The sequence below is a fragment of the Lissotriton helveticus genome, chromosome 12 (assembly GCF_964261635.1).
Source record: "Lissotriton helveticus chromosome 12, aLisHel1.1, whole genome shotgun sequence".
NCBI lineage: Eukaryota > Metazoa > Chordata > Amphibia > Caudata > Salamandridae > Lissotriton > Lissotriton helveticus.
In genome coordinates, this window is record NC_136073.1 from 366,116,711 (window position 1) to 366,143,384 (window position 26,674).

Consider the following 26,674-nt stretch of genomic DNA (forward strand, 5'->3'; position numbering starts at 1 on the left):
TATAATTCAGTGGACAGTGGAACCTGGCCCTAGTTCCCATCCTGGACAGATCAAGAAACATGGGGGTCCCATAACACACAGAAGGCACTGTTGAAAGACTTGATGAGCTTCATAATCTATTGGACGTATGACGCCTACTCCACACCAATGGATAGTGAATATACTTTTTACTACTGTCCTCATGGCTTGGTTTATTTATATCTTTGGAATGGTGCCCCTCCAAATTCCTAAATTACTTCTGACCCAAATTGACTCAGATATGTATTTATTTTTTTACTTTTATATAGCGCAAACCTGACCTTAGGGTATCAGGGCGAGTTACAGAGTTTACACAGTAGCAGTTACATAGAATGCATAAGAGAAGAATAGAAGGTAAAAATATGCAATAAAATAGTAGAAGTAGATGGAAGTCGAAGTAGATGGATAAGGTGGTTCATAGGTAGCGATGACCGGTTGTTACAGAGGGGGGAGTATTTAATGCACAGTTGTTTCCAAAGGTAGGGCGGTTGAAGGCTCTTTGATGGTTGTAAGGGAAGTGTAACCAGGTCAGATGATTATTTTAGGAAGTAGGGTTCAGGTATTTGTTAAGGAGAAGTAGTTTGAGGCTTTTTCTGAAGTGTAGGAATGCCATTCGTGTTATGTAGGTCCAGTGGCAGAGCATTCCAAATTCTGGGGCCCTTCCCAGAGAATGAGCGGGTGCGTGATTTTTCTTTCTTAAAGTTGGGCGAAATCAGGATTAGAGTGTTTGAGCTTCACAAAGTCCTCTTTTGGCCAGCTTTTGGTAATTGTTTGTGAGGTAGCTAGGTTTTTCAGTGTTGAGGACTTAGTGGGTTAAGTAGTTCGTTTTGAATATACTTCTCGCTTGATTGACAGCCACTTGAGATTTTTTAGTGTGGGAATGATAGGATCATAGCGCCTGTTTCCAGAGAGGAGCCTAGCTGCTGCATTGAGTGTGGTTTTCATAAGGATAAGATAGATTTTTGGGGTTCCGGTGCTGGTTGCATTACCGTAGACCTGTTTGGAGAGGCTTATGATTGCACTACAGTCTTTAATTCTAGCAAGGGGATGATTATTTTTTAAGGTGTTTTAGCATATAAAAAACACATTTTGTTGAGGTATTAGTATGGTCTTTTATGTTCAAAGTTTTGGCCAAGTGTAATCTCTAGTGACTTGACAGAGTTGGATATAAAGAGTTTACAGTTAAGTGCACTTAGGTTTTCTAGGCAGTTGTGGGTAGGTTAGGACTTTCCTTTTGATTAGATGAGGCGCATTGGTGGCTGACGGGTAGATACGTTGGTTGGGCGGGCAAATGGGTGGTGGGTGGGTGCGTGCTTCTAGGCAAGGCAAGTGGCTAAGAATAAAAGAAAAAAGTCACTTACCTTGCTTGCTGCACATCCGAAGTCGTCCTCACTCCCGTCCTTCTGCTCCGAGTACTCCTGCTCCAGCCATTTCAATTAACCAGTCCTAGTGATACTCTCATGCAGGTAACTAGCACGAGAGAAGCGGCAGGATTGCATGGAGCATGCTGGTTGGGTGCTCCTTCAGGCCCTGGAGGCCTGTGCTTAGTCTCCACCCAGCTGTCCAAGCCAGCTGTGTGGAGAGCTGCAAATTGTGAATGTCACTTTGGCTGGTGCAAACGAGCTGGCCAAACTGGCATGCATACATTGGAGCATTCAGCTAGCCCCTACAGCCCTCTATGCTGCCATTCGGCAGCAGAGGAGCCCCCCCCCCCCCCATTTTCTCCCCACTTGGGGCAGGCTGGCGGCTGCGGTGCACCACTTGAAAAATAAAATGGCAATGAAATTATTTTATTGCTATTTTATTTTTCATGCAGAAACTGCCGTTGATGAGGAGGAGTTGAGTTTTGTTGTGCTTAAGCTTTAAGTGGTTATTGTCAACCAGGATTGTACCACGGAGAGAGTGTTATTTAGGGGCTGGATGTCGTTCGATGACGAGAATTTGTTGTAGAGTTGGGTGTACTCTGCATAGCGGTGCTAGACTATTTTGTCTTGTTTCAGGATCACAGCAAGGGGTTCCATATTGTAGAGGTTGAACAAGGCAGGGGACCGGATTGATCCTTGGGGACTCTTTGTGGGACTGATACTGCTGGTGAGGTGGAATTGTTTAGTTTGATTAGATGTGATAGTTGATTTAGGTAAGAGGCGAACCACTAAAGGACAGTAACATTGATGCCTGCATCTTGTGAGAGGTTGTTTAGAAGGTTTTTGTGGTTGACTGTATCAAAGGCCGCAGAGAGGTCCTGGAGGATTAAGAGGCAGGCCTGGCCATCGTCTATGGATCTATGTAGGTAATCTGTGATGTTCAGGATTGCAGTCTCCATACTGCAGCATTTCCTGAACCCATATTAGGAGGTGTTGTGCTAGTTGAATTTTTCAATGTGGTGGTTAAACTCTGAATATGGTGTAGGCGTAAACCAAGGCTGAAAGCAGCTTAATTATGGTCGCACACAACTGCGGTTGGGCTTAGGATGCTGCATATGTTAGACAATGTAGCTTAATAACTATTGCAATTGATATGTAATAGGCAGAGCTGTGAAGAGGCACTCATTTGAGTCGCATAAGAATGTCATCCTTTGAAATACTCGGACTTGTCTTTTCTAGTCTACGCGAGTGAAAAAATGCTGTTCACTACAGAGAACTCTATTATAAAGGCAACATTCCTAAAAATGGACCAGTATGGCATAATACATCAGTACAGAAAAAGAACAGGTTGGTATTCTGGCAGCTCTGGCACATGAGTGGCTTAAAATGTGTATGTCAGCTGTACCGAGACATCCATATCAAGTCATTTCCTGATCTAAGATCAATGGATGGACGGAAAGTGGGTTATCATTGGGAGCATCAGCCGCTAGTACCCTACCTTTGGGCTGTTTAGAGTTAATTACTAACCAGTGTTAGGCTGTAGTGTTGTCTTCCCCCACCCCTTAAATCATCCTCCCCCTTCAGCCCCACGCTGCTGTTTATTTTCTTTACCTGTGTCTTTCCTCCGCTTTATAGGTTTAGCATTCTCCCCTTGACTCGATTTTCATTATTGGTGAAACATCAATGGGGATCAAAATTGATCATTGTATGTTAATTCTTCTTGGCCTTCGTTGATGCGCAACACTGGTATCTGCTTTGGATTTAAGTAGCCCTGTTTGCTCTATATATAAATAATACCATTTAAAAAAAATAGAAAGCTACTCGGCCGCAGGGTTCCCAAGTATCAGACCACTTTCTTTGCTTCATTTAGTTATTCTGGACCAAAACACAGTACCCAGTTTTCTCTCTCTGTCCCAAGCCATCATGTGAAAGCAAGCCAGTGTCTGCTTTCAGACGTGATGCTGCAGGCTCGGTGTCCAGGTCTCTCTCCCTGGGCATGAGTGATGGGACTGGTCTTGATTTGTTCTGTGACTCAAGAGACTAGTTTTGTGCGAGCAAACCCAGGTCATGCTGCAGTCAGTCTTTTTCAGTCACAGCCTACCTTGGCAGAAACAACTCCTGAACTCCTCTGTCTCCACGGTAGGCTCCAGCTCCCACACTGTACGGGTGGTACATAAAATGGAGTCACCTCCCAGTCTGTGAGTGGAGAGCCTTGCACAAGAAAAAGTATGGAACACTGCCTTCCCCTGCATATGGGCACCACTTGCTTCCCCCAAAACTACAAATGCATAAAAAGAAATAAGGTATAAATATGCACCACCTCCCACCAAGCTGGCCTCTCATCACCCAAATGCAGTATTCTTACTGGTTGGTCGATCTTCCAGATGTGAACTGAACCCAGTAGTATATTACCCCGCTATGTTGCTGCTAATCTATACGTTCGAGGAGTTAATGCTGGTCTCCCTGGTTCACTAGGTATTACTCAGTGTATCTCATGAACTGACAACCTGTCTCCTCTGGATTATTCCCAACCCCCCCCCCCCCCCCATCTCTGGAAAAATAAACTCTCTCATAGACTGTTCAGATGTATCTGATCCATCTGAAGAATATAATATGCTTCTGGAGTTGCCAAATTCCTCCCAGCTCCCCTTGGATCCCAGTGGAGGCTTTGCGTCGAAGCTCTGATTTTTTCCTAGATGCTCTGGTGTGATGCTGAAGACTAGGGAGTTCCTCTGAAAACGGAGCTTGCATTACTAGTGCATCTTCCACCATCTCTGGTGCAGCTGCTGGCATTCCTAGTACAGCCCTTGAGCCCCACTGACCAGTACTAAACAACGTTTTCCCTACCTGTACGGCACTGCTAATTCTCTTCTAGTTTCTGGTTTGTAATCATCTCCTAAAGTCTTCAGTTGGACACCCATTGATGGACGCCACTCCTTTGGTTCCATACCGCTGATCTCCTCCCTGCAAGGATTGATGCTTGTAGAGTGTTGGCACCAACCTGAGAATGTTACCGGGGTCATGAAGGCTTCAGTCCGAGCAGAAGGTACCATGCAGTTATGGCTGTGCTTTAGAACTGATGACCATTGAGGTCCTTCCACTCCCACTATAGAATTAGGCTGTTTATAATGTGGTGGTCGATACAGCCCTTCTCCAAAGCCATCTATGGCCATTGAGTCCCAGGACTTCAAACAGGTTGAGATGATCTCGAATATGTTCTCTGAGAATACAGTCTCAAAGTCTGTGGGCCACAAGTACCAGGTTATAAAAAACACAAAAGTATTTGTCTTTGGGAACGTATCTGTATTCTCTGTTGTGATGATATCCAGTTCTCCCAAGGGCCAGACTATGTCTTGCAATATTTTGGATGAAAGTGTACTAGTAAGGCTCTCAGTTCTCCAGGTACACTTCAGTGGTCTTAAAATGAAGCCCATGCTGAGGCAAGGAGGTTGCAAAGCAAAAACTGTGTATGGCCTAGGACTTCATTGATACTACAGTAAGTACCATGAATTCAGGCATGTCCATATGCCAGCAGTTGTTGCTTAAATCTTCCGCCCTTAAGCCAGTTGCCAATGAAAATGTCATATTTCTGCCTTCTTATCTGCAGAAAACTACTGACGAGGATCCGCAGCATTACAAAATGGCCATGCCCCCACTCTTTCAATCAGCAAAGACCTTCCTGTCTTTTAAGGCCATTTAGTTCTTTCACTCCAAACTCCTACAAATGTCCTAGTCATTATTTGAGAAGCAGATGCTTCAGGGTGAAGAATATGCATGTTTCTCTATTTCAAAAGAGGCCACGTAACCACAATAATTCCTCTGAGAACCCGTTGTCACTCTTGGCCTCCCTCAGGATGCACATTCCATTATTCTCAGATAGCCACCACTCAGTAGTGAAGAAGCTGCACTCTCTCTCTCTGCCCCAGTCAATATCCACAAAACTTCTAGAGGCAGTCAAGAGGCTCCTTGCTTTGGAACAATAACACTAGTCCTTCCTACACAAAAGTTAGAGATATTACGTCCTTGGAAGGAAAATAAAATCCACACCAACAAGTAATTCAAAATGCAAGCTTTGTCTTAGGTCTTGTTTGCTGCTCAAAATAATGGCTGGCGTCTTTTCATGTACCTGGCATGATAAAAACGCAGTATATAGTTGTTTCTTATTGTGGGATACCAACTACTACCAGTACTTGGCATGCCAATGGATTGCTGATTTGTCCACCCGGTCTCTAAGGCAATCCTGGCTTCGGTGGTGGTCATTCTGTGGCCGAGGGGGGTAACTGCAGCCCCCAACTGGTTATTTTTCATCAGATCACCGTCAAGGGAGGCAGCTGAGTCTGCTATAGCCTTGACCCTCATTACCTAATACAGTTATTTATCCTCACAGAACTATCCCAAATTCTCCCCTGTGCCCTCCGAAAGAATGCATTCCATTGTGACAGTTGTGGACACATCATTTGTGTTTTTTTGTTTTGCCTGACAGTGGCCTTCGCCTAAAATGGTGGTTCACTCAATGAACATTGACACAGTGCATCATGTCTGATGGGATCAGAAACTTCCTCGGACCACAGGCATCCTGCGCCGACGACACGCAGTTGGTCATCTCCCTATCGCGCGCGCCCGGTCTTGCGGCTGACATCTTCAGGAACTGTATGAAAGACCTTGCTGCCTGGATGTCTGCCAACTGTTTAAAGTTGAACGGGAGCAAGACCGAGGTGCTCGTGGTGGGGGGTGCACCGTCGGCGTGGTCGTCGGCGTGGTGGCCACCTTGTTTGGGGGAAGTCCCCGCTCCCTGCCGTGAGGCCAGGAACCTGGGCGTGTGGCTCAATAAGGACCTCACCTTTGGCCCACATGTCAGTCGGGTGGCGGGGGTATGCTTCAGTGTTCTGAGAGCCCTCAGGAAAGTCTTAGACCTGCTTCCCATTTCTGCTCGTCAGACGCTGGTGCATGCCTTGGTCACCTCCCGACTCGATTATGGGAACCTGCTCTATTTGGGGGCCACAGGAAAGGTCATCGGCCGCATGCAGGTTCTTCAAAATGCGGCAGCGCGGCTGGTCCTCAGACTCCCCAGGAGGTCATCTGCCAAACCAGCCTTGCAGGCGCTCCATTGGCTCCCTATCGAGAGGAGAGTGAAGTTTAAGGCCCTTGCCACCTGCCATCGTATTCTGCATGGCAAGGCACCTCCTCCGCTTCAGAGCCTAGTAGCCTATTACGAGCCTACACGCAGTCTTAGGTCCTCGCAGACCGGGCTGTTAAAAGTTCCAAGAATATCTAAAGCACGTATGGGAGGAAGATCCTTTAGATACCTTGCTCCCAAGTGCTGGAATAATCTTCCACTGGAACTTCGGCTTGAGCCCTCCGAAATCCAGTTTAGAAAAAAACTTAAAACGTATCTTTTCAGCAGATAGCTTGGTTTGGGAGGAGGGGGGACAGTCACTCCACTTGTCATAGCGCGGGGACACGCCACTGGCGTAACCAGGCGCTTAATAAATGTCCAATAATAATAATAATAATAATAATAGGGATGGTACCCCATGCATAGCATTATGTGCAGTTCTTACAGCGTCACCTGGGAGAGGATTGCGCTCCGTGTTTGGATGACCTCTTCAACCTTTGTCGAACAGTAGGGTGGTGGGTGCACAGTACCAACTTTTAGATGGGTGTCCTTTGTGCAGGTCCTGTTAATAGTGAATGATCTCAATGGACTCACAGAATGCAGGTGGTGAGATCACTGCTGGGCACTCTCCATCATTGTCTTATGGCTTTGTCACGTCACAATAATGAAAGCTAATTCATTTTGTAGCATTTCTACCCTTTCTTTCATTGCAGTTATTTAAAGTAGCAGTGTTTCGCACATTCAATACTGTGCCCCTTTCTGTGGAACTAAGCAAATGAGCTCCTTCTCTGTCCAGTTCTTCTGGTTGATTGCAGACCTGTGCGAATGGCCATTATAGCAAACCATATTACTATGAGTCTTCCACTTTGTGGCAAAATACAACACCGGAGTAGACGGACGAAGCCGGAATCTCCACTTCTACAAGAGTAGAAAATCCTAAAAGCTCTCTATTCCATCTTCAAGACCTCTGTTTGTCCAGGTACGAGATGTACCAAATGTGCCTACCTGATGGCGGTTGGCCCAGATCCCTAAAAGATGAGTAGATGTCGGGCTGGATGGGGCCTCATACGTGCCTCCCTTTCGACTCCTACCGAGAATCAGATTAAGTATAGCCTATCTTTATTCACCTTCCTATTAGCTGTTACTTGGACTCCCCAAGTCCTGTTCTCCAATTTCATCCATCTAATGAAGAAAGACCACATCTCCCTACTTCGGAAGAGAGATCCCCCTGCTCTTAGAAGAGGGAAGATTACCGCATCCTTCCCATCATTGGTCTACATGGGAGCATCATACAGCGTCTTCTTCTTCACAGAAGACCTGGGCATCATGTTGGCTAGATATCCTATAGCAAAGATTAATAAAAGCGGAAATGTCTGTGATCCTGTCAGGGGGCAATATTGCCAAAGAACATCAACTCACTCACTTGCTCGGTGGATGATCCTGTATATTTTTTATGTACCTTGTCTTTTGTTACTAAGAACTATTCATCCTGTTCCACCAAGATGGTCCTGAGCTATAACACACTTTTGATCCAACAGTTCTATCATTTCTATCAGACTTCCATGTGAGCAAAGAGTTAATTCATTTGGTAGAGCATAGATTTTCCAACATTGACATGAAGTGCGCCTGCGCGTGTTTCTGTTATAAGACCAGTGACCACCATTCAACCAACTAACCAACCTATTACCATTTGGGACTTTGGAAGGCAATGATGCTGGCTGAGTGGTTTGTAAAGGCATATTTTCCAGAGGAATAACAATGTGCATTGTCGCTGCTTCACCCCGCGCAGGTACCCGGGCACGCTTCACTAGTCAAGGGGACTTCAGTGGCATTCTCCATATATGTCATTGTTAGAGATGCATGCCATGTGGCAACGTGAGTTAATCCACAAACATTCTGCCAACATTATGGGATTAACACGTCGACAAATACTTTCATTATTTATTAAAAATGTTAGGATGTTATCTCACCTAACCTACTTTTTCCGATGACGTGCAATTTTTTTTTTATCTTTGTGGTATTTTTGGTTTCTTGTGCATATGTGCCTACTGCATAAGGAACCTTGTGTGCCTGCTGAGTCCCCTGAGTCTGTATAGTTCTGCCTATCGCAGGTGTTTTTGCAATGATGATTGACTACAACCTTATTAGGAATTCAGAAATAATGTTCAGCTGAATCATTTACCTTTTACATAACGTATTGTATTAAGCATGATGGATAGCAAAAGGCACTGCTCGTTTTACTGTGCTCTGTATTGATATTCATTGACTGTTATCTACATTCCCAGAATGCACTGCAGTTCATTAAGCAGTACTGGAAAATGCACGGACGCCCATTGTTTCTGGTCCTAATTCGGGAGGATAACATCAGGTGCGTGCATGGCCGTCATGGCTTCATATCTGAACTATACAGCATTGATAGCATCATTTTCCAAAGTCTAAAACTGCTTCTTTTATTTTTGGGCCACTCTAGGGGAAGCAGATTTAATCCCATTTTAGACATGCTGGCGTCCTTTAAAAAAGGCACGGTTGGAGGTGTGAAGGTGCACGTCGACAGATTACAGGTATGTTTGATGTTAAAAATGGTATATTGTAGGCCATTTGTAAAGCTCTTACGTCTCCATGAATTCAGTTCAAAGCACTGGTTGCTCTTTAAATGTTAAAATGTGTCTCTGTAGCTTGCCCTTTCAAAGCATGGTGCTTTCAGGTTGCGTCAGAGTGCAGTGATATTTAATGTGTGTATGTTGCTGCAGACAAATTACTTGGTTATGTTCCATGTTTGTCGCCCCACTGTCTAGCGTTATTATAACTTCATTTTTCCTTTCCTGGGGTGGGGTGGGGCTTGACTGCCAGAGCAGGGAAATGGAGGAGTGGTTTACCCACTCCAAGTGCACAATGACGCTTTGACCGGCCTTCTCGGGCCGGCCAAACCATCATGCGCACTTTGCATGTTCTGCACCCAGGCTGCATTAAAGCCTGGGTGCAGAACATGCCCCAGGCTCCCATTCCCTGCCTAAGCGCCGGTCCAAAGCGCGGACACCAATCACAGCGGGCTAGGGGAGTCAGGAGCCTGGGTACTTCCTGTCCAGGAGCGAGAGGCGGCGGCGAGCGGACCGAGATGGGGTGGCTAGTTGGGTGGCTGGCCTGAAGGTAAGTATTTTTTTTTTCATTTAGAACCCTCCCCTTCCTTCCCATCCACTGCCCCCGGTAAATAGCGTCTGCCACTGCACGTTTATAAAAGTGTGTTATTAATACTTAATGCGATATTAAAGGACGCACATCTTAGAGATCACCCTGAGTAGCCTCTTTGCACGAAGTCTTTGCACCACTAAAGGATGACTGACAAGGATGCCTCAGGCCAAGGGCTGCCATGACAGTGTACACAGAGGGCAAGGGGTGCTCCTCGAACCCAAAGACATTTGCCACTTCACCTGCAAGTTACTGTTGCACTCTATTCCGCAGTTGTGATTGTCTTTCTTTTAGCTTGTTTTGGTGCTAATTGCGAATAATAAAGACAGACAAACCTGATCCATAGTAATTCAGATCCTGCTAGAGGATTGCACTCTTCCATTTTACAGTTACCGAATGGATAGTGATGGTGAACAAAGTATGTGACTATTTCTTGACCAATCCATTGTACGATAGTTGTATTTTGTAGGAAATTTGCTTTTTATGTATGGTCTCCCCTAGTTTTTTGTCTTTTATGAACTTATGAATGTCTTTTACTGGTGTTATGACTCTGTGCAACTGCCATTCAGTTCGAAAGTGCACGTACTCTGTCCCTAAAACTCGACTTACGAATTGGCTGCGCACCCAATTGATTTATTTAACATTGCATTAAGACTATGGTAATTTGGGTCAGTAATTGAAGACTGAATTTATATTTCAGACTGGCTGTTAATGACACTCCTACTGTGGGATAATCCGCTTGCCTTCGGGAGAAGGAAGGCTGGAATGGTATCAGCAGTGACCCCCTAGCAGGAGTTAATCCTCCAGGAGGAGGACAGTAAAAGTTAGAAACTCAAAGGACGTCCTACGTCCGACGTCAGGATCGTAGGGATTTAAACTATTCTTGCCCAGAACAACCCTAGACGTTCTGTCTGTGCTTTCTGCATGAAGGAAAACCAGTTTCAGCACTGGCAGAGATGAGGACACCTCATCTCCAAATGGGAGTGGCTGAAGGGAATGACAGGGCTCCTGCAGGTGCACCAAGGTTAGGCCACCTTTGATGAAGGTTAGGCCATCATGGGTGAAGGACAATGAGGAGATTGTAGCAAACTGAGAAAGTAAACTGAGAGAGGAAGGTTTGAAAAGAAGGTTGGGTTTTGATAGGATTGTTGCCAGGATTAGTTGTAATGAATTGTCCAATCACTGGTTAGTGCACAGGTTCAGAAAGTTCCACCAGCTACTCCAAGCTTTCCTGGACCTGCGAATAAACATCTGAAAGAATGGAGATTCTGCTTTTTGGACAATAAATACTGAAAAATTCCTGACCTGGGGCTGGAACTTCCCTGCAAATTGAAGTGCTGGCCTTCGGTTGCTGCTACATGGACAAAACAGGCAGAAGGGCTCCCTGCCCTGAAGAAGGCTTAGCTGACCATTTGTAACAGGACCGTAGCATGATAGAAGATTAGTGACTCTGCCCCAGACCTTCCAGTCTCTCTGAACCAGACAAGTTTGCTAATAACCTTTCCTTCTTTTCCTTTATGGAAACTTAAATATCAATTTTACAAGTAAATGAGCAATACAGCTATGTTCCCTATCTACTCATCACCCTAGGGCTCCAATTCACTACTCTTTTTGCACCATTACTCTATGTATTTCTTCTCTCCCAACACACAAAGAGGACAACTAAGAAACAGAACTATATAAACTTTCTATGAAAATTTGCTTCAGATTTAGCATTTTCTGTATCACAGCCATCTCCGTTATTTGTTAAAGATTTATAAGAACATTTACTAATCCTGTGAATTCAGAAGGAGATTAGGTCATTACACCGGATCTGTTTGATTGCTCTCCACACAAATCAAATGTCAGGTGACATTTTGTAACCCTATCTACACCCTCAAGTAAAGCCCGCCAATTTCTACATGCAGTTTTACCCGTAAGTAGAAACCCTCCATCTGTCTTTCAAAGAAATACTACTATCTCCATGAAGCAAAGACCCAATGTTCAAGATGCAATCGCTCACCATCTTTCATTACCAAGGTAAAAAGACTCACTCTTTAACAAATAAAATATAATCTCTCTATAATTTGTTATTCCAGTATACCCACAACACCTACTACAAATTATATTACCAGGATTAATCTAAAAATTTAAAGTGAATTAAAATAGGATAATGAGGTATTGCTCTAAAACCATTCTAAAAAAGGTGTTCCAGACCATTCTTGGATCCTACCATTACTCACATTTGATTGGTGTCATACACCATATTGTGCTTTAACGCATATTTTTTAATTGCACAAATAACAAAAAAACCTTATTACATAATCGGTCAACTCTTGAAAAGGCTCACTACACCTCTTCACTAAAACCTCATTACCTGTCTCCATAAGTTCCAGATATAATAATGTTCTAACAGAATATAAATACGTTATGTAGAATTACATTTTTATAACAAATATTGATCGAGTCAGTCAGGCAAATAATCTTTATTTGGCTTATCAGAAGCCATAAAAGAACACAATAAAGGTAATTCACACATAAACAAACTTAAAGCTTACAAAAAAGCTAAAAACAGAGTCTTTAAAGAATCAGCAGCACCATGTGAAAAAAAGCCAACATTTCAATAAACATAATATATTACAGTGCCCTAAATCTCTTTCTAATTCTCAGGGCAGAACAAACACAATTTTCCACTGCAACACAGAAATCTAGATTACACCATTTTTGAAAGAAAAATTAAGATTCTCTAAGGAATCTGTTCTTGGACAGATGTAACATGGGTGTCAAAAAACGCTTTAGAGGGTAGGCATATAAATGACAAAAGAGAGTAAAGTGCAAAGTGCTTTGCTTGAAGATATTATCACAGAGGCAGCTTGGCAAAGGTGTTCTCCAGTCAACATCCCTAGGAAAAGCCATTAATAAATGTAATGAATTAAAACGGAATCTTGTAACATAAAACCTAGAGTTTATGTTAAAAGTTGATGTAAAAAAAAATTTGCAGCTCAATGATGTTCTAATTAGGTTTCTGTTGGCGCTACTATAGAATGTGAAGGCTGCCTTGCCCTGAATACCTCTTTCACCTGAGACATGACATTTTGCTTTATAGTTCTCAGATTAAAAAATAGCTCTGGGAAACCTAGGTCTATAAAACTCTCTTTAATATATTTAATCAAGGGATCACTAGAGCGCAGTGCTGGGAGAGACAATCTTGCAACACATCTTTTGAGGGAGAAGCTTCCATTTTCCCCCAGATGCTAATCCAAAGTAACAGGGGGTCACAGTTGATATTATCCTCCATAGAAGACAGACCCACCTCGGAGTGACACATACATGAAGTAGAGGATTGGGGCACTACCAGGAGTCTTTTTAAGAAATGTATTCTCGACCTTCTGCAGTGGACCCGCATCCTTGTGACCCCAGACACCAGCTCCACATGATACTACAGCAATGCATTTACTTTAAAAAATATATTATTGAACTATAGTCCAATTGTGGGATTTTAATTGATCTAAAAGTCCTCATCCATTATGAAGAAGAGTGAACAATTCTCTGTCAGTTTTGAGTTAATCATTCCAGAATGTTTCTCGATACATTTTTTCCCCTTTAAATGTATGTTTGGAAAGCAAGTGCACAAGAAAGAAGTAAAACGTTAGCATGAACAAAGTTGCATGTAACAAAATATTCTTGCTGCACAGACCTGCCATCAGGACACCACCCAACAGCGGCTGGACACCATAAATAATTAATCTGTGCATATGTACCTGCATGATTCCCACAAACACATCTACAGTTTCAGGGTGTTTTTTGGCGATAAAGTTGCAAAGTGGCTGCCAGGAATCTCGGGGACGTGCACAAGGGAGCTGCATTTGGGCATATACTTCACAGTTCTCGTTGCAATATCTCATGTCCTTGTGGCAAGCATCCACAGTAGGAGAGGGAGCCTCGCCACAGTGGGGGCTCAGGAGTCTCTTTGCTCGTAGCAGCAGGAGGTCTGAGTATTGTCAGACAGCTTTTGGGAGGTCTTTGAAATATGCTAGAAGTGCCATTGATGGGGGCTGGGTTCATCTGAGCCCTAGCATAAAGGACACGTCACCTAATGCTTTTTCCCAGTAGTGTAGAACTGGTGGGCATGCCATGCCAGTTAGAAAAAGTCTGCCTCAGAATATTTGCATTGTTTGAACATTGCTTCTTCCTGAAGTCTCTGGTCATGAAGCTTACTTTGGGGGGTTAATACGCCATATGAAGATATTTATAATGTACAGCTCTGTGACATCCGTTTATAGAAACCTTCAGTGGTAGCCACCACAAACAAAAGGGTGGGGACGGGTGGAGGGAACGTGGGAGGGGTCGAGCGCGCACAAGTGGGTGGGGGGGTTCCTTAATAAAATGTTAATTTAAAAAAGAACTTGCCTCCAGCCACCTCCCTCGTCGCGCCTCCTCGCCTCTTCCTGCTATCAGCAGCACCTGGGAGAGACTCCCATCCAATCACCGTGCTGCAGAGCAGCGCAGGTATTTGCCTGAGCGAGCTAAAAAGACACTTGTGTCACGGAGTCTGTGGGGTTTCTCCAGCAGCCAAGCTGGAGAAACCTAAGTGCGCATGTGCGTTTCGGTCAAAACACATATACGCACTTAGGGAGCGCACATAGGACTCCTCTTCTGTGCCCCGGCCCTGCCCCTCCCTACATTGCTGGCTCACAACCGGCAATGAAAAATAAAACAATGGTACAACATTGTTTTAATTTTTCATTTGCTGGCTATGAGCCAAGCAGTGGGGCGACGCTCCTCCACCATTGTGGGGGAGCTGCCGCTGGAAACCTCATCTGTTTACTGACCGCAAAACATCCACTGCTTGGCTGTCATCACTTATCCAAGATTCGCCTCCCATTTTAACTTATTTTTTGATTGTTGCTGTTTAGCAGACATGGACATGAGGTAGAGTTTCTAGACCATGTGTTGTGATTCAGGTGCCACTATATGGTACGATAGCTGAGCGACCTCAGGTGTCTTCCGGGGAGAAGTGGGTATTATGTGTTTTTAGCATTGCTTTTGTTCCATGGTATAGGAATGCATCCAGTGGGGTACCACCATAAAGTCCAAGGAATTCTGGTAGGGAGATAAAGGACCCATCATAGAATACCTTCCCCATGAGTGTGCACTTTTGGGTACAGATGTTAAAGGTATCAGAGGGTTGTCTGAGTGCTAAGTAAGGAGAGTATAGCTGTAGTAGGCCATAGTATGTGATTGGAGTTTGCCATGCCTAAGTGGTAGCGGCCACCAAATTCCGTTCTCCCAGCATTCAAGATTTATTCTTAATATGGTAACTGGTAAAGGAGTGGCACCAACAGTATCTACATGTACGGTGATGTGCTGGGGGAGGGGGGCAGTGTTGAACGATATCAGTAGTAGGCAAATTGCACCGGCACACAGCCATAATACAAGGATGGGTCCAGCACCTCAAGACCGCCTTCCCAATATGCGTGAATCAGCACATTTTGTGGTATATGGGGCTGTTTGACCACCCAAATGAACCTAGTTAGTTGTGTTAGTAGGGAGCGGAAGAGATGTCTGGTCAGACATAAAGTGATCTTGTCAAATAAGTATAAAAGTTTCAGTAACGCTACCATCTTTATCAAGGTGATTCTGCCAAAGATCGTGCGAGGTAATTTTATACACCTGTATACCTGGCCACTTAGATTAGTTAGAGCTTTGCTGTAGTGCTCCTTTTGCAGGTCCTCAGTGCCCACATGGACATGTATACCCAAATATCTTACTGAGGTGGATGCCCCTTACAGCGGATAATCTAAGTAAAATGGCTGTGTGGTTTTAGTTATAAGAAGTACAGTAGATTTACTCCAGTTTATCTGTGATCCAGGTATATTTCCAATTCTTATGAATGCTCTAATGATGGATGTGCGGTTCAAGTCAGGGTCCTTGACAAAAAGAACAGTATCATCCGCGTATAATGATCTAATAATGATGCGTGTCTTAAAGCAGAGACCCTTATGGGCATGATGTTGGCGGATCATGCAGGCAATCAGTTTCATATTTATGGTGAACAACAGTGGGGACAGAGTACATTCCTGCCGTTATTCCATGCTGTATTTCTATTGCTTGGGATACCATATAATTGATTAGCAGCATATTGTTGATTTTAAAACGCCCACTCCCCACTTGACCAGGGCGCATTCACGACCTTAATTTACCGCGCAGCGGACCCTATCGCTGCCGCGGGACCTGGGAACCGCCGCCATCAGCGACGCCCACTTAGGCCACGCCCCTCGCTCGAGAGGCCACGCCCCCTGACACCGCTATATCTGCCGCTGAGCACAAGCGGACAGACGATAGCGATTTCCTCCTGAGGCGAAAAGCCGGGAGTAGGCCTGTCTGTTTTGTTGTATTTTAACCTTTTGAGAGTCACTTACTCATATTGTTGATTTTAAAACGCCCACTCCCCACTTGACCAGGGCGCATTCACGACCTTAATTTACCGCGCAGCGGACTCTATCGCTGCCGCGGGACCTGGGAACCGCCGCCATCAGCGACGCCCACTTAGGCCACGCCCCTCGCTCGAGAGGCCACGCCCCCTGACACCGCTATATCTGCCGCTGAGCACAAGCGGACAGACGATAGCGATTTCCTCCTGAGGCGAAAAGCCGGGAGTAGGCCTGTCTGGTTTGTTGTATTTTAACCTTTTGAGAGTCACTTACTCATATTGTTGATTTTAAAACGCCCACTCCCCACTTGACCAGGGCGCATTCACGACCTTAATTTACTGCGCAGCGGACCCTATCGCTGCCGCGGGACCTGGGAACCGCCGCCATCAGCGACGCCCACTTAGGCCACGCCCCTCGCTCGAGAGGCCACGCCCCCTGACACCGCTTCCTGCCCCCTATAAAATGTGTAATCCCCGTCCGCGCAGCGGACGGGCGCAGCGGGCGCGCCGTTTGCGCGCCGAAGGCGCGCCTAAGGCAAGCCCGTCTGCGCCCGTCTGCGCCCGTCCGCGCCAGGACGGGCCACGGGGCACGACACTCTGGGCTACCCCTTTCATATACTCCAGACCAGCTGCGCTCGTTGAATGCTAACTGGCCACTGAATCAAGCTACAAGGTCTTACATCCTTAAACTGGGCATCGCAGGACCGGACATCATCACACAACCCTCATCCCCCTCTATCATCACCACCTCAGCCTTTCTCCTTAACACGAGATCAGCCGTTAGGCATCAGCTTGAAATCTACGATCTTTTGGATTCAAAATCACCAGATCTTCTGTTCCTTACAGAAACCTGGTATAAACCTGACTCCCTGCCTAGCATCCTTGCCGCCCTTCCACCTGAATATTCACTGCTTCGCGTTGATCGACCTGGAAGCAGAGCAGGTGGCGGCGTAGCTTTGATCGCTCGCAAGGAGTTTCATTTCCAAATTCTGGACTCGCCCACGATATCAGCCGCGGACTGTCTTGTAACACGCTCCACCTACCTCAAGACCCCTCTCACATGCTTATTGACGTACCGGCCCCCTCAGTCGTCCCCTGACTTTCTCCCTGCCTTCCAGAACCTCCTGGCCACTTTGGTAATTAATAACGCCTCCGTTTTGGTTTTGGGCGACTTTAATTATTGGCCCACCGACCCCGCTGAAGACTCTACGTCCAAAGATTTCACTCAATCTCTCCTTAGTTTTAATTTTATCCAGCACGTCCAGAGTCCCACTCACATTGGGGGCCATATCTTGGAATAGATCTGGACACTTAACATACCCACTTCCCCTCCCACTGTTTCACCTTGTTCCTGGTCAGATCATTCCTTACTTACCTTTACCATGGACCTGAATTTAAGCACACCCCCTCCTACTCCCCAAAACATTTGGGCTAGGAACTGGAACAAAGTAGACATCACCTCCCTCTGTAGTTCGTTAGCAGCCACTTGTCCTGGCATTGTGGGCTCAGATCCCCATTCCGAGGTAGTCACACTTGATCGTTGGCTCACCGCCGCCTGTGACCCTGTAGCTCCTTTAAAGCGAATAATTATTAATCGCTCACATAAGGCCAATAAGTGGTTCAGCCCTGACCTCAAAGCAAAAAAATTGGAGCTTAGACAGGCTGAACGAGCCTGGCGCCGTGCTTATTCACCCATCTGCCGGCAACACTTCCTATCTGTACTTAATGAATACAAAATTTCTATACTCAGAGCTAAGACCGAGTATTTCTCCGGACGCATTCTAGCGGCGGAATGCAAATCGCGTGAGATCTTTTCTACGGTACATGAATTAGCTTCATCGGATAGAGCCTCACCTAGAATTCCCCCTTCCCAGGCCTTATGCGAATCACTCAATGATTTCTTCATTGATAAAATTGCTCTGATTAAAGCGAACATCCCTCTCCCTTCCCCCACTTTCTTTCCCCCTCAACCTCCTGAAAATCACTACTCCTTGACCTCTATTCCTCCACTTGCCAGAGAATCGCTGCTCTCCCTACTCAATCGAGTTAAGTCGGGCTCTCCGACCGACATTGCCCCGGCACGTATCCTCAGCCAATTTTTTGCGGCTTGCCCTTCACCAGTCCTGGCCTTCTTGAATAGCTGTTTCACGTCCGGACAGGTTCCGGCCCCCCTCAAGACCGCCATAATTCTCCCAATATTAAAAAAACCCGGAGTGAACCCCTTCTCCCCTGCAAATTACCGCCCCATATCTCTCCTCCCTTATTTGGGTAAAATAGCAGAATCCCATGTTTCCCAGGTGCTTAGCTCCTTTATTGAAAGTAGCAGCTATCTTGCACCTTGCCAGGCGGGCTTTCGCCCCCGGCACTCTACTGAGAAGGTGGTTATCTCAGTCATGGACCAACTTAGGGAGGGCCTAGACATCAACATTCCCCAAGCCTTGGTCCTTCTGGACCTCTCCGCCGCCTTTGACACGGTAGATCACTCCATCCTCCTGTCCCGTGTCAAGGCGGCGGGCATAGGGGACCAGGCCCTCTCCTGGGTAGGCTCTTTCCTGAAGGGACGAACCCAGGCGGTTCATCTGGCCGAATTCTCAGCTTCTCCCAGCAAGGTGAATTGTGGCGTCCCCCAGGGCTCCTCCCTTTCCCCTCTTTTGTTTAATCTTTATATTTTCCCCCTTATTTTTGCACTTCAACAAATGGAGGTCACAGTCTATAATTACGCTGACGACCTCCAGCTTATATTTAATTTTTCCTCTGCTTCATCTGCTGCCACTAACTTCCAGTCGGTCCTTCTGTTTATCCGAGGTTGGATGAACGCTAACCATCTAAAGCTCAACCCGGATAAGACAGAACTGATCTTGACTGGGGGGAGTGGCAATCTTTGGTCACCATCCTTTTGGCCTGTCTCTTTTGGTCCCTCTCCCACTCCTTCTCACTCTGTCAAAACTCTGGGCATTATGCTCAATAATCAGCTGACACTCCACACCCACATTAGTTCCGTTGTTTCCTCTTCCTTTTTTGTTTTACGTACTATTAGGAAAGTATCCCGTTTTTTTTCTCCCTCTGCACTAAAAATGATTGTTATGGCCATGATTCTATCAAAACTCGATTATGGCAACATCATTTATAACGGAGCCCCGGCCTATGCACTCCAACGCCTTCAGCTGGTGCAGAACAAGGCAGCTCGCCTGGTACATGGCCTCTCAAAATTCCACCACTCCTCCCCTCTTCTTTTCGCCCTTCACTGGCTCCCTATTAAGCAAAGAGCCCTCTTTAAACTTGGCTGTCTTACCCTTCAGGCTCGAGCCGGCACGGCCCCTACTTTCATCAATGCGGCTATAACCAACTACATTCCCGCAAGAGAGTTGCGTTCTTCCTCCGAATCTCTGCTAGTCACTCCTCGGTTTAAGAAGAGCCGCTCTGGCGGCCAGAAATTCTCGGTGCAGGCCCCCATTTTCTGGAACTCTCTTCCTTTTTCCCTAAGATCCCTGTCATCCTATACCGAATTCCGAAAAAACCTTAAGACTCTGCTGTTCCAGCAAGCGTTCAGCTCATAAATCTCTCCCCTCCCTCCCTCAGATTGAAATCCTATAGCGCCATGAAACTGCTAGTGAACGTGCGCTTTAAAAATAACTCAAAATTCAAATTCAAATTCATTGCCATGGGTCAAGTGTATAATATCTTTATCCCGGTGATGACGGTCGGACTTAAGCCTATGCTGCTGAGGATTCTGAAGAGGTATGGCCATTCCAAGGACTATAGGGCTTTAGCTGCATCTCGTAATATAGCCCGGGCACAGATTGCCGGATATGTTTGGTGTAGGAGGGTGAATACAGGTTAAACGATGTGGACTGACCCAGCACAAAGTCAGCTTGCTCCAGCAGGGCAGTGGTGGGCATAAGCGGTAGTAGCTAGCTAGCCTTTAATTTAGCTAAGAGGTTGTCTGTATCAATTACAAAGAGTGGTCTGTAAGAGTCACATCTAGTTGAGCCTTTATTAGTTTTAAGCAGGTTTATTGGGAGTGTTTCCCAAAGTGTATTCGGAAGATGGCCGGAGTTGAAGGCCTCCTGATAGACCTTGAAAAGGTGTGGAGCTGAGATGGCAGGAAATTCTTAATAAAACTCGACTGTGAGGTAATCTCTACCTGGTTCTTTGCCACTTGCCATGCTGTGTATAGTGGTTATAATTTCCTCCTCAGTAATAGGTCTAGCTAGGTGTTCCCCGTGCCCATTTGTAAGCCAGAATAGCTCTATCTCATCTAAGTAGCAATCTATCAGGGGTTGAGGTATCTTGGTTGTCGAGCTTTTTTAGGGTTACATTGAACTAGCTAATTGCATGTAGTATAGTGCGCGCGGGTCCTTGGTTTTTTGCTTCAGTGATGTGTATTTTTACTATTTCTGAGGCTTCCCACAGTTTACTTATCATGACCAGCAGCAATTTGCCTGGGGATTCGCTCTCCCCATATCTATGTGCGGTATAATATTTTCGCATGAAATGAACTTCTTTGTCTGCTTTTTCATGTTATTTGTGTAGTGTCGTTTGTATGTCACTATAAATTTGTGGATTTGCGTTGCTATGCTGTTGCCTATCCAAACTGCAAATGTTATTCTTGAGTATTGTTAATTTACCGCTGATGGATTTTAAGTATGCAGGGCACTTTAGATATACATATGACCCTCGTGTATACCTTTAAAGCCTCCCATATAGTGCCAGGGCTAGGCACTGAGACAATATTATTATGGAAACACTTGACAATCACTGTGTGCAATTCTAATTGAAATGCCTCGTCCAGCTAGTCATCTGAGGGTAAGAGCCAGAATCTGTGTGATAGCAGTCTGTGGGGATTGATAATGCGAGGTGGACAGGGGAGAGGTCGGACAGTCTGTGAGCAAGTTGTTTAATATTAGTCACCCATACTCATATGAATTTCATTTTAATTTTTTTTATATACAAACCGCAATCTCGACTGGAAGGTATTGGAGTACTTCACATGTGCACCAGTTACGTTACACAAGGGCACATTCATTTTTTGGGGCAGACACAGGGAGATTAGGTGATTTGCCCCGAATCACAGGATGTTGAGCCAATGCCAAGACTTGAGCATGTTCCCCAGCTCCAAAGTTGTCAGCTCTGGTCATTAGGCCACATCCTCTCGCCTTCATGGTGAGCCAATACTCTAACTGTGACAAAGTGGGGTGTTCTGAAGAACACTTGTCTAAATCCCTAGTGTCTGGGTTGTGGAGTCTTGAGAGATCTACAAGTTGGAGGTGAGTTATTGGTTGCTGCAGTGATTTGGCTGCCATGGGCAGAATGTATTTCGTACTCAAAGTCCTGTCAACCCAAGTGTACAGGACCAAGTTAAAGTTCCCCTCCCTCCCCCCCCACCCCCCCAAGTGATGGGACCTTATGATTTGGGATTGACTAGGTTAACTGGTCAGCTCTCTAAGCGGCTTCACATTGTTAGATAACGCCCATCCAGGTCGTTGAAGTCCTGCTCCTGTGAGAATAGTGTGCTCTTTTTAATTATAATCACCACATACCTGGCATAGCTAGAGTAGAAGGCAAAGAAATGGTATGTACTTCATCTAGCCACGAATCAGATTAGATATTATAACATTGCATATTTTATGCCTTTGTATCAGAGGGTCCGTTTTACATCTGAAAATGTACATCTGCTTCCTGTTCCACTGCAATGAATTCCAGGTAGATTGTTAAAGTTGCTCCCAGATAATGCAAGGAGCTCTTTTTTTCTCATCATCTGGGGGATCGTGTCCCAGTCCCTGAAGCGGAGAAGTTCTGCTATGATTGGCTGAGTGGGGGGCCCCGGCTGCAGAATTGGGGCCATGTGAGAGATATGCTGTCTTGACTAAAAACATGTCAGAAAAACTGGCCTGGTAGACAAGTTCAGTCAGCAAGTTTTCAGAAAAATAATCAGGATAGCTCATGTTTGTACATTCAGCAACACCCAGAATTTGTATATTATTGTGCTTGGAATGATCCTCCAAATCTTAATTTTTCTCAGTAGTTATATTCATCTGCTTTTCTATTTGTAACAGCGCTGGAAGTGTCATTCTCTAAATCGGAGGTTCAATGCTCAGTGTCATCAATCCTAACTTCTAGCAGTCTGTGTGTAGTGAGCTGGTCTGGGCAAGATGTGACCATATCAATTTTATTATCAATTGATCTCCGGCTGGCCTTTATTTCTATGAGTCGTTGTGTTTCCACCTGTACTTAGTAAGTTAGACTCACCTGCTTCCTCCATCTAAGCAGTATTTGCATGCCTTAGCAGTCATCACTGCTCAAAGACCAGCGTGCTTTGTTTGTGGTTACCTTGGCCCTTTGCTGCAGTGATTCAGTGGCCTCCTTTGGCGTCCGTTGTATATTGTATAGCCAAATGGAGAGGTATCTTCCAAGATGCTATGCAGTAGGCGAATGTTTGGGCCCTAGTTGGGAAGATAGCACCCTAACCAGTCTAACCTGGAATGGAACACAGTCCAGCAACACCAGGACACAACTGGCTATCATGACTGAAAAGATCTATAGCGCTAAGACTTCCGAATCCACACCTCCCTCTACACCAATATATCACTGTCTTATAGAGGGCCTCCCCCAATGCCCAGCAATGTTTTTGGGTGTCAAAAGCCTCTGCAGAGATGCACAAGAGGGTAGTATGTCAGTCTGTCCTCCACGAGGGAACACCTGCCACACCTGTGCTCCTAATGTGCTATAAAGTAATTTAATAGTCTGCTGGGCCTCTAATTACCCATCTCCTGGAACAGTGGTATAACATACTTCCCTTTGTGTCAGGTCTGATCAGTCCTCAGCACGAATCTAGGCGGTGGGCCTCCAGTGGTCTTCGCAGTTGACAGAGTGAGCCTGGGGGTTGGGGTTTGGGGGGTCTAATGTGCCCGCCCCCACCTCAATGGGCGAGCTGCAAGAGAGGTCTCAGGCTCACAGATGGCGCTTCAAAGGCCTACACTTGCAGTTAGGCCGCATTCTAGATATGCTGTCTGCAGCACTTGCATGCAACGAATTTCTGAGACTCCTAGGGCGGGCAGATATTTCCCACTCCTCCTTGCAGCCAATGTCATCCACGAAGCCAGAGCCTGTGTATTAGGACAGGAATTCATGCTGAGAAACTGAGCTCTGAATCAAGTGGCCATTCCTGAAAAAGTTTATCAGTCGTTCCAAGTATTCTTTAGATCTTCTGTGAAAACTAGTTTAATACATGTGATAACACCCCACATCCTTTCTCCATCTTAATCTTCCTCCCTTTCCCCATATTTCCATTGTCTTCTAGTCACATGTTTTTAGGTCGAGCTCTCTCGACCTATTGCTGTCGAGTTGGGTCTCAAGGGAGATCGACTGGTGCACGAGCGCCGATTGCACATCGTGGACGCGCATGCCCAGCCTCCCGGAGCCGTGCACATCTCCTGTCCCGCAGGCAAACCAGCATTCAGACAAGAGATGACTACGTGCAGCACACTGTTCACACACACATACACACACACACACCCCTCTCACCCCCCACTCACCGGCTCTTTCCGCATTTCCCTCTCATTCTGCAGCGGGTCAGTGTCTGCAGCAGGCAGACTCGGAGATCGGCTAACTTTTCCGGCGATCCGATGTGCACGCTCACGGCGACGTGCGTTCCCACCGCGCTGCTACTCGCCTGGCGATCCTCTCAGCCTGTTACATTAGCATTCCCGCAGTTGCACCAACCTGACCAAAAGCACAACCATTGACGTGTGGAGCAAGGTCAGCCGATGATCAGAAGCATGCCTAGAATGACCGCGCAAGCACGGACGGATAGTGCTCTACCTACAATTTAGCGAGCGCAGCTCATCCGTGTGGTGTCCCTTTAAAGCACAGTGCCTGCGCATGCGCCGTGATCCATTACGCTGAAGTCTGTGAACTGTTTCCGGCCTGCGCGCGGCCGCACGGAGAACGGGGCGGCAGGGATCCGGGAAAGGGAGGAGGCCACCGGTGGAGGAAAGTGACAGGTGCCGGGAAGGGAGCGCCTCTCCTCAGCGGAGTCTAAGGTAACTCGGGCCACAGGCCGGTGTGAGGGGCGCCGGACGGGGCATGAACTAACTGCTGGGGTACGGGGTACGGGGGGGAAGGAGGCGCACCTCAGGCCGGGGGCACCAGGCGCTCCTCAGGCAGGGCGCGCACTTCAGACCGGAGGCCTGAGGCGCGGGTCTCCTCAGGCCGGGGGCATGCGGCGCTCCTGCCTGAAAGGCTTGTTGGCGGGTAACATTGCTGTCAGAGCTCAGGCCGACTTGCCGAAATCTATAGCAGGAGTAGAAACGGTGGTGTCATGGTGGTGAGGTGGAGGAGTGCACTAGGTACGGGAAAGGGAACTTGGCCGGGGGAGTCAGGACAGGAAAGGCACCCACCAGGGAAAAGGAATGCAGAACAGTGCATATAAAGTGGTGTTTGAAGGTGCTGCTATCCATTGCCTAGCAAGCTTCTTGGTTGGTGCATCGACCTTCACGGAGGTTGCAAACACCTGTGCACTCTTCAATGTGTTGCTTAAGTGAATAAGCACTAAGGCGTCGAATGTGTTGACTCCAGACACTTTGAAAGAATGGAGGGTGTTGTATGAGAGCAATTTGCTCTTTACCGAGGTTCCAGTATGCATCGGGTTTTGTTTGTTTGTATTGGCCCTGTTCCAAAATTTCATATTCTACTGTTTGCTGACCTACCTGGTGCTAAATAGTTATAGGTTCTGAATACCATATCACATAAATCATTTCCTCACTCCATATTGGTAGTCGGAGTGCTCCTGTCTTACTGAGAGGTGGAGGAAACTGCTTTATAACATCACAAAATGCACGTTCACCCGTGGGCAACTTAGTGCTGAATAACAGATGCTTATTGTTACCCAACTCAATGGTATTCATTTTATCGATCTCCGAATGATGAAAGGCTGAGTGGACCCGCCGGAATTTGAACCTGCGACCATAAGGTCAAACAGTCCCCTAGAGTGAACGCATTAGTCCACTGAGCCACCAGCCCCGGGGTTAGATGTGGGGGGGAGGAGATTCTTCAAGAGTGTGGCGTGATTGCTAAATGTTCGTTTGTTTCCCTCAAAGGTGGATTGTGGCTATTTCCTGCTCTAAACTGTGTTCTGTGTGCTCGGTCCAATGTCCTTTAAAAGTGGAGTGTACATATATATATAGTACGTATGTATCATGCATTTAGAATATTTTGATGTGCTTTTGGTAGTCTCCATCAAAAGTACAGTGATGTATTTTTTTTATTCTAGTGGAGTTTTCTCGTATCTGGTGTCAGTGTTCAGTGTTGGTGTGAATTGTGTGCTGCTGTTTGTACGGACTCAGTTTGGGTGGCGATAACCGTCGTTCTCTCTTTTGCGTGAGGTTACATTCTCTTTGTCTGACTAAGTTTATGTTCTTCAGATGAAGGTGGTTGCTATCGAGTGGTGATTGGTGAGTGTGTACCTATTATATGTGTAACGTGCTACTGTCACCCTTTACTACAAGTTGCCGAGGAGAAGCTTTTCGCAGAGGCCAAATGGATTTTTTTTTAACGTTAATTTTGCGGCTGCCAATGCTTGTTGAGAGATGTTTTCCCTTTCCTGTCAGCATGAAATTGGACTATTGGCAGATAAGGGTTTCCTTTGTGCAAGTGATACCTTGGGAGGAGCTGTGAATCTCGTCAGCCTCTCACCCGAGCGTGTGATCCTTTGCCTGTGTCTGCTGAAATCCTCACCTTTACTGTGAGTGACTGCGCAGCAGTACCGAATTCTTGTCCCTTTCGCTCTGTCCCCTCTATCTCTTAACTGTCCCCTGCTCTTGCCTCTGTCTGCCATATCTGTCCAGACAGGGGTGCCGCTCGTGAATTGAAACACAGTGTGGACTTTGTCTATGGCCGTATCTGGGGCACTTTGCTCAGCGGAGCCCTTTGTGGAGCCTTTCCTGTGACCTGGGAGTACACCAGCTCGGTCACCATCGTTGTTTTGTTGCTGGGGGAGAGCCTTAATCGTCACCTGCCTAGGGAGCGGGACTGCGAGGACCAGAAGTGCTTGCGCCGTCCACCGCGCGCACCTGGTTCCTCTTCCCGCCCCCTCCTCCCTCCGACCTTTCTGTGGGCTTAAAGACTCCTCGCGGCCCCCGCTGGCGCGGGTGCTGCTCGTGAATTGAAACACAGTGTGGACTTTGTCTTTGGCCGTATCTGGGGCACTTTGCTCAGCGGAGCCCTTTGTGGAGCCTTTCCTGTGACCTGGGAGTACACCAGCTCGGTCACCATCGTTGTTTTGTTGCTGGGGGAGAGCCTTAATCGTCACCTGCCTAGGGAGCGGGACTGCGAGGACCAGAAGTGCTTGCGCCGTCCACCGCGCGCACCTGGTTCCTCTTCCCGCCCCCTCCTCTCCTCCTCCATCTTAACTCCGCCCCGAACGCGGGACGCGCGCGGACGAAGAAGCGGGCGAAGACCGGGCTAAGAGCGGGCCGTTTGAGGCCGTTCGAGGACAAAGAGGACTGGCCTGGCCCACCCCCCTTGGTTCGTGTTTGCTGGCTAGCCTACTGCAATCATTAAGCACATTGTTGGTACTGT

General features: G+C 46.5%; 1 protein-coding gene across 3 annotated transcripts in view; it reads left to right on the forward strand.

The window, feature by feature from the left end:
* The window catches only part of PHKB (phosphorylase kinase regulatory subunit beta), a 1,437,099-nt gene that overhangs the window by 1,170,236 nt on the left and 240,189 nt on the right, over positions 1-26,674 (forward strand). For all 3 annotated transcript variants that reach the window (XM_078669366.1, XM_078669365.1, XM_078669367.1), the window contains 2 exons: positions 8,784-8,866; positions 8,969-9,059. In XM_078669366.1, the coding sequence (XP_078525492.1) occupies positions 8,784-8,866; positions 8,969-9,059 (174 nt within the window). The remainder of the gene's footprint in view (positions 1-8,783; positions 8,867-8,968; positions 9,060-26,674) is intronic.